This window comes from Pelobates fuscus, chromosome 5 (genome assembly GCF_036172605.1).
Source record: "Pelobates fuscus isolate aPelFus1 chromosome 5, aPelFus1.pri, whole genome shotgun sequence".
NCBI lineage: Eukaryota > Metazoa > Chordata > Amphibia > Anura > Pelobatidae > Pelobates > Pelobates fuscus.
Genome location: NC_086321.1, coordinates 60926449 through 60942175, shown reverse-complemented (window position 1 = coordinate 60942175; position 15727 = coordinate 60926449). Strand labels below are relative to the sequence as shown.

The window sequence follows — 15727 nt, the reverse complement described above, 5'->3', positions numbered from 1 at the left end:
GTCACAGGGCAGAGCTTGATTAACAGGGGGATAAAATAGAAGCGCCCTTCTGCAGAATAAAGACTGGTTGATTTCTAGGTTTCACACCTCACAAATACAATAATTGTTAAATATTACATTATTATCACAACATATAATATGTCACAATATATAATATCACAACATTAAAAATCCTGGCAAGTGATATTTCCCCTTTACGTAAATAATGAACACATTCCATTTGGCATTGCCATACTACTTGTATGCACTATATTACATGGCCATTATGAATTTAGATGAAAACATGGCATAGGAAATCTAGCTCACAAGTCGTTCAGATTCCTACTGACACAAAGGGAGAGGGAAGCCAGAACAGAAGAGGGAAAAAAGTGATGGCATAAAACAGAGGAACATGCATGAAGGGAGAAACTATTGCTGTTTAGTACAAAACAAAATAAAAAAGTCACACGCAATGAAGTCCGTTTCCGATTACAGATCTGATGATCTCAAGCTTAATTCAGAGACGGATTACATTTTTTTGATAAACTGTGGGCATCTATTTAATTGTATTCTACTTCAGAATTAGTGAGCCAAGACGTTTCATTCATTATTAACATTCATTTTAATTGAGAATGCCAATATAAAATAATTTTTACATTATGTAAACATAAAAATATAAATACATTTCACAAATATAAATGTCAATCTTCAAGGTAACACTGAAAATATTTGTAATAAACTTTAAACAGTAAACAGCAAAATATGGCAAACGGTTAATGTGTTAAGGTTCCTGATTCTTCTCTTCTTTATGATTTACACTGACATCACTCACAAGCTCTTTGAGTCGTGATAAATGAAGCATCGCCCTTAAAAAGAAAACAAAATCCTTTAGAAAAGTTATATTTAATTTCTACCAGTGGAAAAAGGCACGTTAGAATGAAGAAAAAAAAAAGACATGCCTCTATTCATGAAAGGAATTGTAAACTAATGACAATCTGGAATTCACTAAGAAGACTCTTACCATGGAAAACATATGATGTCGCTATATAGATAACATGATTACATCTAGAGCATAGACAGAACACCAGCAACTACCGTATTTATCGGCGTATAACACGCACCGGCGTATAACACGCACCTCATTTTTAGAAAGAAATTCCAGGAAATTTCCCTCCCTCCCATAGTATTCCCCCCCCCCCTCATCCCATAGTATTCCCCCCTCATCCCATAGTATTCCCCCCTCATCCCATAGTGTTCCCCCCCTCCCATAGTATTCTCCCCCCCCTCCCCTCCCATAGTATTCTCCCCCCCTCCCCTCCCATAGTGTACTTCCCCCCCCCTCCCCTCCCATAGTGTACTCCCCCCCCCCTCCCCTCCCATAGTGTACTTCCCCCCCTCCCCTCCCATAGTGTACTTCCCCCCCCCTCCCCTCCCATAGTGTACTTCCCCCCCCCTCCCCTCCCATAGTGTACTTCCCCCCCCACCCTCCCCTCCCATAGTGTACTTCCCCCCCCACCCTCCCCTCCCATAGTGTACTTCCCCCCCCCTCCCCTCCCATAGTGTACTTCCCCCCCCTCCCCTCCCATAGTGTACTTCCCCCCCCCCCTCCCCTCCCATAGTGTACTTCCCCCCCCTCCCCTCCCATAGTGTACTTCCCCCCCCCTCCCCTCCCATAGTGTACTTCCCCCCCCCCTCCCATAGTGTACTTCCCCCCCCCCCCATAGTGTACTTCCCCCCCCCTCCCATAGTGTACTTCCCCCCCCCCTCCCATAGTGTACTTCCCCCCCCCCTCCCCTCCCATAGTGTACTTCCCCCCCCCCTCCCCTCCCATAGTGTACTTCCCCCCCCCCTCCCCTCCCATAGTGTACTTCCCCCCCCCCTCCCCTCCCATAGTGTACTTCCCCCCCCCCTCCCCTCCCATAGTGTACTTCCCCCCCCCTCCCCTCCCATAGTGTACTTCCCCCCCCCTCCCCTCGTGTACTTCCCCCCCTCCCCTCCCATAGTGTACTCCCCCCCCTCCCCTCCCATAGTGTACCCCCCCCCTCCCCTCCCATAGTGTACTCCCCCCCCTCCCCTCCCATAGTGTACTCCCCCCCCTCCCCTCCCATAGTGAACTCCCCCCCCCTCCCCTCCCATAGTGTACTCCCCCCCCCCTCCCCTCCCATAGTGTACTCCCCCCCCCTCCCCTCCCATAGTGTACTCCCCCCCCCTCCCCTCCCATAGTGTACTCCCCCCCCCCCCCTCCCATAGTGTACTCCCCCCCCCTCCCCTCCCATAGTGTACTCCCCCCCCTCCCCTCCCATAGTGTACTCCCCCTCCCCTCCCATAGTGTACTCCCCCCCCCTCCCCTCCCATAGTGTACTCCCCCCCTCCCCTCCCATAGTGTACTCCCCCCCCCCCTCCCCTAGAGTACTTCCCTCCCCTCCCATAGTGTACTTCCCTCCCCTCCCATAGTGTACTTCCCTCCCCTCCCATAGTGTACTTCCCCTCCCATAATTACTTACCTGTCCTGAAGCGTGGGCCGGCTTCACAGCTTGCACCGCGGTACAGGAACTTTAATTTCATGTTCCGGTTTCCGGCGGGACTGAAAGGAAGTGTGCACAATAGTGTGCACACTTCCTTTCAGTCCCGCCGGAAACCGGAACCTGAAATTAAAGTTCCTGTACCGCGGTGCAAGCTGTGAAGCCGGCCCACGCTTCAGGACAGGTAAGTAATTATGGGATATCGGCGTATAACACGCACCCACGATTTTCCCCCTATTTTCAGGGGAAAAAAGTGCGTGTTCTACGCCGATAAATACGGTATATTGTGGTGGAATCTCGGTAAAAATAAATTTAGTAGGCCGAGATTACCACGTGGCATGTGTATGTGCATATGCTGACGTATCGATCAGTTAGTTGCACGTGGCAAGATACGATCAGTAGTGTACGGAGCATGTGCAAGAATACAGGATATAGTATTCCCCCTCCTCCATTGTGCTGGACAAGCCATGCGGTCAAACAGGAAGTTAATTCTTATTTGTGTTGATTGGTTAAGAGAATGTGCGGGTGGAGCTTAATATGGGAGGAGTTATATGCCTATATAAGGAGCCTGCACTATTGTCCGGGGCTCAGACTTTGCTGTATTTTGGTGACGCTAGTCCCTCTGAGTCCCGATCGGTGATCCAATAAAGAATCTCTTCCTTCCTGAAGAAACCTGTGTCCATCTCTCTGTGCTTGGCTTCCGTCAGTTTCTCCGGTATCATTTGGTGCATTGGCCGGGAAGCTCATCGTTCAACGGTAGCTGAGAGGCAGAGGCGTGAGACGGTCTATCTTTGCCCACGTTCTCTACGGCTGCACCCCTGAACTTATGCGTGGACCTCCCTTCGTCTCGGCGCCACTGGTCTGTTGTCCAGGAGATCATCGGCCTCTACGTGAGAAGTGCTGGGGTGTCCCCGTCGATGAGTGTGAACTCAGGTTCAGGAACGAGGAGGTAAGACAACTGCTGTTTTAGACGGCAGGACCCGCTAGGGGTATACCGATTGTGCGGTAGGCCCAAAGGGGTTTTTGAATCTGTATCTGCCCCCTCTGTCGGAGGGAAGGAGCGAAGGCGCACCGCTCGATCGAACGCTCTTTAGTCAGACCGTTTGATTTGGTTAGTCAGGCAGGGCGCTCTGGTGTAAAATAAGCCCTAGCCGGACACCGGTGTCTTGTCTAGACTAGCGTTCTAGGGTGTATATTTTGTTCGCTAGGTCGGAGGGACCGGGAGACTAAGCGGCGTCTGTGTAAATCCGGTTCGCTAGTTCTCATCCTATCTGGGCTAAGTGGGAAGGCGTGTAAATTTGGAACCCACTAGACTTTTGATAGTACGACTAAGAGGCGTCTGTGTAAATTCGGTCCTCTAGCTCGTTGTATAGTGCGACTAAGAGGCGTCTGTGTAAATTCGGTTCTCTAGCTCGCTATATATGTGGTGATTGGGCAGTGTGGCTAACCAAAACGTATGTAGATTGTTTTTAGGTAGTCCATTCAAGGTACTGGCCAATAGTTTAGTTGGGAATTGTAAATGTGTTAGCGATTGTTTTAGTAAAGTGTATATCTTGTTAGATAGCGCGAGCTCAGCCGTCTAGCGAGAGTGTTAATAGTGTGTTGCTGTATTATAGTGCACGGTACCATAACCCTGTATATTTACTGACATTGTATAATAAGTACTAATCATTGTCGTCCATTGCATGTTTAACACCATAACCACTAATAATTGTATTGTGACCTTAACTTGTGCTTTGACCTATGCTAACCGTACTGTAACCGCTATTTGTAAAAGACGATGTTACTGGGGTGTGTTATAGACGGGTAATTCGTATATAGAGAATTATAGCGTGGGTGACTGTATAGTTACGCCAAAGGGCATAATATTGATTATATAGTGACTGGTGTAGCAGCTGTGTGTGTACGGGAATTCCCTGAGTGATTATTGTTATTGTGTACGTTTCACTTGGTAACCGTACCACGTGGTGCTGTTGCCAGAGGAAACGGGTGTGATTGTTGAATAGTACGCGTGTATAGTATTCGTTGTCGACGACGTTCCATTGTTAAATATGGGTGCGTCGCAGTCAACGATTCCGGATCCCTTAGGATGTATGGTTAAGAATTTTAAAAAGGGATTCAAAGTTTGTGATTTTGGGGTAAAGATGTCTCCTGTACGTTTGGTCACTTTGTGTACTAGGGAGTGGCCTACTTTGGTTGCGGCATGGCCGCCACGTGGCAGTTTGGATCCAACTCTGGTACAGCGCTTACACGTGGCTGTATCAGGTAGGCCTGAACTTTACGGCCAGTTTCCTTATATTGACTGTTGGAGACAGGCCGTAAATGACTCGCCAAAATGGCTCCAGACATGCCACGAGGAGCAGTGTCGCCTCATGGTAGCTAGGACTTGTTCGTCCACTAGGACTGGTGTTAGGCCCATTTTGGACACGCCCCCTGAGTCCGAGATCCCTTTGCCGCCCCCTTACTTTCCGTTAAGAAGAAGTGACGCAAACGCAGGAAGTCCTGCACCCCTCCCCTCATTACCCTCACCCACTTCCGCTTCCTCCTCCAGTACAGGATCCACCCCCCCTCGTACTAAATCTCCCCTTCCGGAACCAGAACCCACCCCCATTAAAAACGAATATCCTGATTTGGCGCCACTTCAGACTTCCGGTCAAGCTTCATCTAGCTCGGCCTGAAGTGTTCTATTTACCACCTTTTCCCAAAACCAACCTCCCACATCCCCATACCCTATCTCTCCCCGACCGGAACCCATGACTGACGCTTCCCTACGTAGCCCCATCCAAACCCGACAGTTGACTGGTGCCCAACAATTAAAGCACTATCAGATGCCTCTTCGCCTAAATCCCGGGTCAGCTTATATCGATGCCGCAGGTCAAATGGCACACGCTGACCCAGTCTTCGTATATGTCCCATTTACCACTACCGACCTTTTAAACTGGAAGACCCATAATTCCTCGTATACTGAGAAACCACAAGCCATGACTGATCTGTTCACCTCAATAGTACAGACGCATAATCCGACATGGGCTGATTGCCAGCAGTTACTAATGACTTTATTTAACAATGAGGAAAGGACAAGAATAAATCAAGCAGCCATTAAAGCATTAGAAGATAGAGCCCGTGCTTTGAATCAAGCTAATCCAGCAGCATGGGCCGCAACACACTATCCCAACACTGATCCCGATTGGAACGTAAATGGTGCTGATATGGTTCAACTCAGAGCCTATAGAGACGCTATAATTGCTGGCATGAAAGCCGGAGGAAAGAAAGCCATTAACATGTCGAAGACAGTTGAGGTGATTCAGAAAAGCGATGAAGCGCCCAGTGTCTTTTATGACCGATTATTGGAGGCATACCGCTTGTATACCCCCTTTAATCCGGAAGACGCAGACAATTCCCGAATGGTTAACTCCGCCTTTGTCAGCCAAGCATACGGAGATATTAAGCGCAAGCTACAAAAGTTAGAAGGGTTTGCAGGTATGTCCATCACCCAACTAATGGAGGTAGCAAATAAGGTCTATATGAACAGGGATACAGAAAGTAAGAAAGAGGAAGAGCGCAAGATGCGTAAAAAGGCTGATATGCTAGCGGTAGCGATCGCAGGCGTAGATAGACGGGGCCCAGATAGAGGCGATAGTAGATGGAATGAGGAACCTCTAAGTAAAAATCAGTGCGCTTACTGTAGGGAAGAAGGGCATTGGAGAAATGAGTGCCCGCGAAGGGAACAGTCTGAGAGAGACAGACCTAGGACAGGTTACGGAAACTTTAGAGGCAGAGCGAGAGGTAGAGGAGGCCCCGGAGGGAGTAATGGTTATAGAGGGAGTAATGGGAACAGAGGAAGTGTTAGGGAAGACAGGTATATTCCAGCAGCGCAAAGGTCCCGCGATAGAGAAGGTAGGGACTTCGTAGGATTGGCTGACACGGTCATGGAGGACTATTGATACCGACCGGGCTCCATCCCCCTTGGTCGAGCGGAGCCTATGGTCGATGTATCAATAGGGGGAAAAAGGAGTGCGTTCATGATCGACACTGGTGCTGAACATTCAGTGGTGACTAATCTAGTTGCTCCTCCATCTGGAAGGACTATTACTGTGATAGGAGCAACTGGAAGAAGTGCTGAAAAACCGGTTCTTAAAAGTCGACTCTGTACATTGGGAGGCCACGTAGTAAAACACCAATTCCTTTATATGCCTGAATGTCCAGTCCAATTGCTGGGACGTGATATGCTATCAAAATTACAAGCGCAGATTACGTTCCTACCAAATGGAACAACATCCTTAAAGTTTAATGGACCTTCAGGTATTATGACTTTATCCGTACCAAAGGAAGAAGAGTGGCGACTTTATACAGTGTTGACTAGCCAAAACCCTAGGAGTGATGAGACATTGTTTAACATACCAGGAGTTTGGGCAGAGAACAACCCACCAGGACTGGCCCGCAATATTCCACCAATAAAAATTGAACTGAAACTTGGGGTTTATCCAGTAAGCCTAAGACAATACCACATCCCGCAGAAGGCTAAGAAGAACATCCAATCCTATCTGGATAAGTTCATACGGTATGGTATCCTAAAATTCTGTACTTCCCCCTGGAACACCCCATTGCTGCCTGTTCAAAAGCCCGGTACAGATGAGTATCGACCTGTGCAGGACTTAAGAGCAGTCAATGATGCGGTTGTTAGTATACATCCAGTTGTACCCAATCCATATAACCTGCTTGCTTTAATTCCGGGCGGGGCTACTTACTTCACAGTCTTAGATCTCAAAGATGCCTTCTTTTGCCTCCGAATTGCCGCAGAAAGTCAATGTATTTTCGCTTTCCAATGGGAGAATGCTGTAACAGGCTCAAAACGCCAAATGACTTGGACAAGACTGCCCCAAGGGTTTAAAAATTCACCTACCCTATTTGGTTCAGCCCTAAGTCAAGATCTACTGGATTTCGAGTCTATCCCAGGAGAATGTGTATTGTTACAATATGTAGATGACTTGTTGATAGCAGCAGTTACAAAAGAAAAATGTCAGCAAGCAACGCACGATCTACTACATATTCTCTGGAAGGCAGGATACAAGGTGTCTAGAAAGAAGGCTCAGTTGTGTTTGCCAACTGTCAAGTATCTGGGATTCCATATCTCTGAAGGTCAAAGAATTATGGGGCCAGAGAGAAAAGAAGCTGTCTGCCAAATACCAATACCCAAGAATAGAAGACAAGTGCGAGAATTCTTGGGGGCAGCAGGCTTCTGTAGGATATGGATTCCCAGCTATGCGATACTGGCAAAACCTCTGTACGCAGCCATCAAAGGTACAGAGCACGACCCCTTCTTATGGACCCAAGAACAGCAAACGGCATTTGAAGATGTGAAGAAGGCTTTGATGAGTGCCCCAGCATTAGGTCTACCTGATCACACACGACCATTCTACTTATATGTACACGAGCAAAGAAGAATGGCTGTGGGAGTATTGACACAGTACTTGGGATCATGGCAAAGACCTGTTGCCTACATGTCTAAGCAATTGGATGCAGTGGCCAGCGGACTTCCACCTTGTCTAAGAGCCGTAGCTGCAGCCGCCCTGCTAGTAGCTGAAGCCGATAAACTCACTCTGGGTCAAGAACTTTATGTACGAGTCCCACATGCAGTACAGACGTTGTTGGATTACAAAGGAAATCATTGGTTTAGTAACAGCCGTATGACCAAGTATCAAGCAATGTTGTGTGAAAACCCAAGAGTGCATTTAGAGACTGTAAACACCTTAAATCCAGCTACCCTTTTGCCACAACCTACTGAAAGTCAACATGATTGTTTGGAAGTAATGGATGAAGTATTCTCAAGTAGACCAGATCTTCGTGATTTTCCCATCCAGAACCCCGATGTTCAATATTACACCGACGGCAGTAGTTATGTGAAAGAAGGGATCCGCTATGCAGGATATGCAGTGACAACAATAGACAAGGTGATAGAAGCTCGGCCACTGGCGAAAGGAACATCAGCACAAAAGGCAGAATTAATAGCACTAACACGAGCGTTACAATTGGCTGAAGGTTTAAGAGTGAATATCTATACGGACTCTAAGTATGCGTTTTTAACCACTCATGCCCACGGAGCTTTGTATAAAGAAAGAGGACTACTGAATTCAGAAGGCAAAGAAATCAAATACGCAGCTGAAATCCTACAACTATTGGAAGCAGTGTGGGAGCCGAAAGAAGTCGGTATCATACATTGTCGAGCGCATCTGAGAGGAGATGGTGATGTAACCAAGGGAAATCGGATGGCAGATAGTGCAGCTAAGCGTGCTGCTGAATCAGGAAGACAGGAGTATGTGGGGCATATAGCTGCTCTTATACCAACTCCACTGTCCCAATGGACTCCAGTTTATACAGCTCAAGAAGAGGAGTGGTTAAGGACTGAACCGGGAAAGTATCTGGAGAACAAGTGGTATCAGCTAGAAGATGGAAGAATAGTTATACCAGCATCGCTAGCGGTAGAAATTGTCCAAAATTATCATAACGGGACACATTCTGGGAGAGACAGTACTGAAGAATCTCTTAGAAAACATTTCTACATACCAAGATTGTCCAACTTGACTCAGGCCATTGTACGCAGATGTGTAACGTGTGCTAAGAATAATGCAAGACAAGGACCAGTAAAGCCACCAGGAGTCCAGTTTATGGGGGGACTCCCCATGTCCGATCTACAAATAGACTTTACAGTGATGCCTAAATCGGGTGGACATCGTTACCTGCTGGTAATTGTGTGCACCTATTCAGGCTGGGTAGAAGCATGTCCTACTCGTACAGAGAAAGCAGGAGAAGTTGTAAGATTCCTGCTACGAGAAATAATACCCCGATATGGACTACCCTGTTCTATAGGATCGGACAATGGTCCAGCTTTTGTTCATCAGTGCCTACAACAACTGACTCATATGCTTGGTATAAAGTGGAGGCTTCATACTGCATATAGACCCCAGAGTTCTGGTAAGGTAGAGAGAATGAATAGAACTATTAAGAACCAGTTGGCTAAAATGTGTCAGGAAACCCAACTTAAGTGGAACGTTCTCTTACCTATAGCTCTATTGCGAATCCGCAGTACCCCTACCAGAAGGATGGGCCTCTCTCCTTTTGAAATTATGTATGGGCGACCACCTCCCGTACTTGGTAACTTAAGGGGGGATTTGAGTCAGTTGGGAGAAGGAATTACCCGGCAGCAGGTTGTAGAGTTGGGTAAGACTATGGAGGAGGTACAGAAATGGGTACAAGATAGATTACCTGTGAATATTTATCCCCCTGTTCATAGTTATCATCCAGGAGACCAAGTGTGGATTAAAGAGTGGAATAATGTACCGTTAGGGCCCAAGTGGAGAGGTCCTTATGTTGTTCTTTTGTCTACCCCTACAGCGATAAAAGTAGCAGAAGTGACTCCGTGGATACATCACTCCAGGGTTAAGCCAGCAGCAGTTGATTCTTGGCAAGTTACAGCAGATCCAGAGAATCCCTGCAAGATCCGGTTGAAACGCACTACTCAGTCGGAGTAACGAGGAATTACTGTGGATTACAAATTTTATTGTTACAGGTGTGAGTGAGAAGGCCATAATAAAGCCTGTCCGCTTACCATCACATAGTGTATAAGCCAGGAAAGTCTCGAAGGGACACCTGTGAAGACGAGCAGAACTCCATTCCCTGCAGCCCTCACATCCTGGAAGCTGAGGTTCCATCGCACGGACGAAGACTGAGGATGACGGCGAAAGATGTGCTTTTGATTGTGTTTATTTATATGTGTTTTTATATTCAGGAAGGTAGAGGTACCGACACTCCTAGCTGTGAGGTATGCATTAAGACTACGAGAACAGGTAACCATATTTCCCAAACCCTAATTTGGCATTCACAATACGAGTGTAAAGGAGATGTATCGAGATGTAGATACTTAAATATAGATTATAGTGTGTGCCATTTAGGAGTAGGAGAACCTAAGTGCTTCAGTCCGGAGTATCAACCTCGTACAATTTGGTTGACTCTCAGGAATGGAGATCCTCAGGGGACCCTAATTAATAAGACGGTATTAGAATCCGTACATTCTTCGGGTGTTCTGCTATTTGATGCGTGCAAAGCGATATCGAGTGGTAGAAAGCCGTGGAATGTATGTGGGGATCTTAGATGGGAGAGGACGTATGGGTCTAATGATAAATATATTTGTCCCAGTAGTAAAAATAAATATGTGAGTCCTAGATGCCCAAATAAAGACTATAACTTTTGTCCATATTGGTCTTGTGTGGGGTGGGCGACTTGGGGACAGACAGTAGACAAAGACATGATAGTGACTAAGTTGCCGACTAGCCCTTATTGTAAGTCTATGGAATGCAACCCAGTCCATATACTCATTAATAACCCCGACAAGTTCTTAGATAAGTATGGAAATTTATTTGGGTTTCAAATATACGGGACGGGTTTAGATCCTGGGACATTATTGTTTATAGGGATAGAGACTGATACGGTATCCTCCCAGACTCAATCAAGTATACCATTCCTTTTATGAAGAGATGAGTATAGATAATAAGATCCCCCATAATGCTAAAAACCTGTTCATCGATTTAGCTGAAAGTATTGCCGGTAGTCTTAATGTTACCAACTGCTATGTGTGTGGAGGTACTAACATGGGAGACCAATGGCCTTGGGAAGCAAAGGAGGTAATGTCCGGTTCTGAGGCAGTTGACCAACTAATATCTACACAAGCCGATTATCATATGAGTGTTAGAGGTAAATCTGAGTGGAGATTAAAGACCTCCATCATAGGTTATGTTTGCATAGCAAGGAAAGGAATAATGTATAACACTTCTGTAGGAGAATTAACTTGTCTAGGGCAAAAAGCTTATGATGATGATACAAAGAATACAACTTGGTGGTCGGCTTCAAATGTCTCAGAACCATCTAACCCGTTTGCTAGATATGCCAATTTAAAGGATGTGTGGTTTGATCTATCCATCACATCTACCTGGAGAGCCCCAGCAAATTTGTACTGGATCTGTGGTAAGAAAGCCTATTCGGAGTTGCCACAGGACTGGGAAGGGGCATGTGTGTTGGGTATGCTCAAACCATCCTTCTTCTTGTTACCGATTGAAACAGGTGAGACTTTAGGTGTTAAAGTGTATGATGTGAATCATAGGAAGAAAAGGGGACCCATAGAGATAGGTACCTGGGAAGATAATGAATGGCCTCCCCAGCGTATCATAGATTATTATGGGCCAGCCACGTGGGCTGAGGATGGTACCTTTGGTTATAGAACCCCTATTTATATGCTCAACCGTATTATAAGATTACAGGCGGTGGTTGAGATTATCACTAATGAGACATCACAAGCGCTCAATCTTCTAGCGAAGCATAACACCAGGATGAGGACAGCAGTTTACCAAAATAGATTAGCCTTGGATTACCTTTTGGCAGTAGAGGGAGGTGTATGTGGGAAGTTTAACCTAAGCAATTGCTGTCTTCAAATAGACGATGAAGGGCAAGCAATAGCTGAGCTTACTAGCCATATGGTTAAACTAGCGCATGTGCCTACTCAGGTATGGAAAGGGTACAATCCAAGTAGTTGGTTTGGTAGCTGGTATGAGTGGTTTGGAGGGCTTAAGGCAGTGGTAGGTGGAGTCCTACTGATTTTACTGTTGTGTCTACTCCTACCGTGCCTTATACCCTTAGTAGTTAGGTCTGTGCAAAGCCTGATAGGAAGTATAGCAGAGAGGAAGGCTGCTGCACAGATAATGGCGATTTATAAGTATAAGGCTTTAGATCAGGGAGAACCAATGCAGGAAGATGAGTGTTAAAAGATTCACATCATAAGATAAGTCTGGTCTGGTTCAAGGTAACTTGCGGTGTAAGCAAACCAAGGTTAAGTGATGCCTCAAGTAATTGTAAAATATCAAGAGGCATCAAAGGGGGGAATGTGGTGGAATCTCGGTAAAAATAAATTTAGTAGGCCGAGATTACCACGTGGCATGTGTACGTGCATATGCTGACGTATCGATCAGTTAGTTGCACGTGGCAAGATACGATCAGTAGTGTACGGAGCATGTGCAAGAATACAGGATATAGTATTCCCCCTCCTCCATTGTGCTGGACAAGCCATGCGGTCAAACAGGAAGTTAATTCTTATTTGTGTTGATTGGTTAAGAGAATGTGCGGGTGGAGCTTAATATGGGAGGAGTTATATGCCTATATAAGGAGCCTGCACTATTGTCCGGGGCTCAGACTTTGCTGTATTTTGGTGACGCTAGTCCCTCTGAGTCCCGATCGGTGATCCAATAAAGAATCTCTTCCTTCCTGAAGAAACCTGTGTCCATCTCTCTGTGCTTGGCTTCCGTCAGTTTCTCCGGTATCAATATAAGTAACAATGTTTGTTCTACTTTGTTGACAATGCAGGTTATCCGTCAGCATTGAAATGCACACTTAAAAAATTATTTTGCCACTGCAAATTCTACAAGATTATCGTTTTGTTTATTTACAATGAACCTATCTTAGAAGACATCAATATTCATCCCTCTTTAGTGTATGAAAATACCACTCATAGAGAAGCATGAAATCAGGGACTGTAGTGAGTGAGCTGGGGAAACATTCCTGACTGTTTGGTCAACAGCTGGGAGGTATTAAAGGACCACTCTAGGCACCCAGACCACTTCAGCTTAATGAAGTGGTCTGGGTGCCAGGTCCAGCTAGGGTTAACCCAATTTTTTATAAACATAGCAGTTTAAGAGAAACTGCTATGTTTATGAATGGGTTAAGCCTTCCCCCTATGTCCTCTAGTGGCTGTCTCATTGACAGCCGCTAGAGGCGCTTGCGTGATTCTCACTGTGAAAATCACAGTGAGAGCACGCAAGCGTCCATAGGAAAGCATTGATAATGCTTTCCTATGAGACCGGCTGAATGCGCGCGCAGCTCTTGCCGCGCGTGCGCATTCAGCCGAATGGGAGGAGAGGAGGCGGATCAGAGGAGAAGAGCTCCCCGCCCAGCGCTGGAAAAAGGTAAGTTTCACCCCTTTTCCCCTTTCCAGAGCCGGGCGGCACCCTTTCCAGAGGGTGGAGGCACCCTCAGGGCACTCTAGTGCCAGGAAAACGAGTAGGTAATGACAGGAAAACGAGTAATAAGGCAGGCATTTAAAACTAATGCCGCCTTTCTCCCCCCCCCCCCCCCCCCCCCCCCCCCCATCCATTGTTGAACTACAAATCCCATGATTTGCCATCTATTAAATGCAAAACATTCTAGTAATTCTAGGCCAGGGCTTGAAAAATCCTAGGTGCCAGGTCACCATGGCGATTAGAAATTTAGTCCTGGAGCCTGGGTGTTTGTCATCCTTTCAGTGGAGGCAGGTAGCTAAGGGAGCAAGGAGGCGGGCGGCTGAGGGAGCAGTAATCTTCCTGCAGTTCTTGCTCTCGCTGGGAGAAAAGGCTGTGTTTACATTGAAAAGCTTAGAGGGATAGGATAGACACCAAAACTACTACATTAAGCTGTAGTGATTCTGATGACTATAGTGTCCCTTTAATAATTGTAATTTTGTCGTTGAAAATTAAACTAAAAAAACTGGCCGCAAACTTTTTTAGCTAGCTCTAAGAGTCCAAGCAAATTTATCAAGGCCATCCACATCTGGGCGGCAAATTAAGAGATGTTTTTTACCAAGGGGAATTATTAAAAATTCTGATTGCTCTCTAAATGAGATTTGAAGAGATTTAGGAAACCGGAGTGTCCCTTTGATCAATCAAACACAATAAAGCAAACGCTACCCTTGTGGTGTACAATTAAGACATTAAAGGGACACTATAGTCACCTGAACAACTTTAGCTTAATGAAGCAGTTTTGGTGCATAGAACATGCCCCTGCAGGCTCACTGCTCAATCCTCTGCCATTTAGGAGTTAAATCCCTTTGTATATGAACCCTAGTCACACCTACCTGCATGTGACTTGCACAGCCTTCCATAAACACTTCCTGTAAAGAGCCCTATTTAGGCTTTCTTTATTGCAACTTCTGTTTAATTAAGATTTTCCTATCCCCTGCTATGTTAATAGCTTGCTAGACCCTGCAAGAGCCTTCTGTATGTGATTAAAGTTCAATTTAGAGATTGAGATACAATTATTTAAGGTAAATTACATCTGTTTGAAAGTGGAACCAGTTTTTTTTTTTCATGCAGGCTCTGTCAATCATAGCCAGGGGAGGTGTGGCTAGGGTTGCATAAACAGAAACAAAGTGATTTAACTCCTAAATGACAGTGAATTGAGCAGTGAAATTGCAGGGGAATGATCCATACACTAAAACTGCTTTATTTAGCTAAAGTAATTTAGGTGACTATAGTGTTCCTTTAAAGTTCTTAAAATTTTGCCCTTAATTTTTTTTATTTTTTTTAAAGTGGTTTATTCACTTAATTACAAATAATACCAACATTAAAATACACATTTCAAAACGTAGGAAAAAGGATTCACACTAGGAGAAAGAAATTCAGCAAATACTATATGACAAACTGAAATGTTTTCTTAACATTGCTTATTTTGGATGGGGCTGGACAATCAGAGACTTTGTGCTTCTACACTACCATCTGCTAACCTTGTGGGCGACATCATTCTATTGAATTTCTTTTATGTTACATTCAGTTAGGAACTCATTTTACTAGTGATCAATGCAGTCCAAAATAATAGGAATCCATGTGGAAAAAAAGCTTTAAAAGGAGTCTAAAACCTGACTGCTTGAACAGAGCCATCCACAAAGCTCACTATTCATATTGTCCACAATCGGTGTGGTTTAGGAGGGACATATAGCTCTCACAAAATTCAGCTGTATGCTGTAACAGAGCCACATTTTTTCATCCAGAGACAGACATGAAAAATATTTAATATACCTTAACAGAGCTTCAAGACATACTGGTGACAGAATTTCACATCGCTTATAGGGATATTCTAAGCACCAACACAACTTTAGCCTAATGTTCAATTCCTTGCAATTCAGGAGTTAGATCAATTTTGTTTCTGATAATGCAGCGTAAACCACACCGCCCCTGGCTGTGACTGACACAACCTATATTGAAAAATGGTTTGACAGCAAAATGTGTTAACTTTAGAGGTTTTCTATCTCCTGTTCTGCGAATTGAACATTAGTCATACACAGGAAACTCCTGTAGGCCATTAACATAGCTGGCATATTAGCTCTCCAATGTATCCCTTTGGGATTGGATGAGATCATCTTTACTGATGAGATG

At 45.4% G+C, this 15727-nt stretch overlaps 1 protein-coding gene across 1 annotated transcript in view; it reads right to left on the bottom strand.

Annotated features, from left to right (window-relative positions):
• Positions 1-685: 685 nt before the first annotated feature.
• Positions 686-15727, bottom strand: part of C5H18orf54 (chromosome 5 C18orf54 homolog) — a 32812-nt gene continuing 17770 nt past the window's right edge. The window contains exon 8 of the mRNA XM_063453905.1: positions 686-845. Coding sequence (XP_063309975.1) covers positions 761-845 — 85 coding nt within the window. The 3' untranslated portion in view covers positions 686-760. The remainder of the gene's footprint in view (positions 846-15727) is intronic.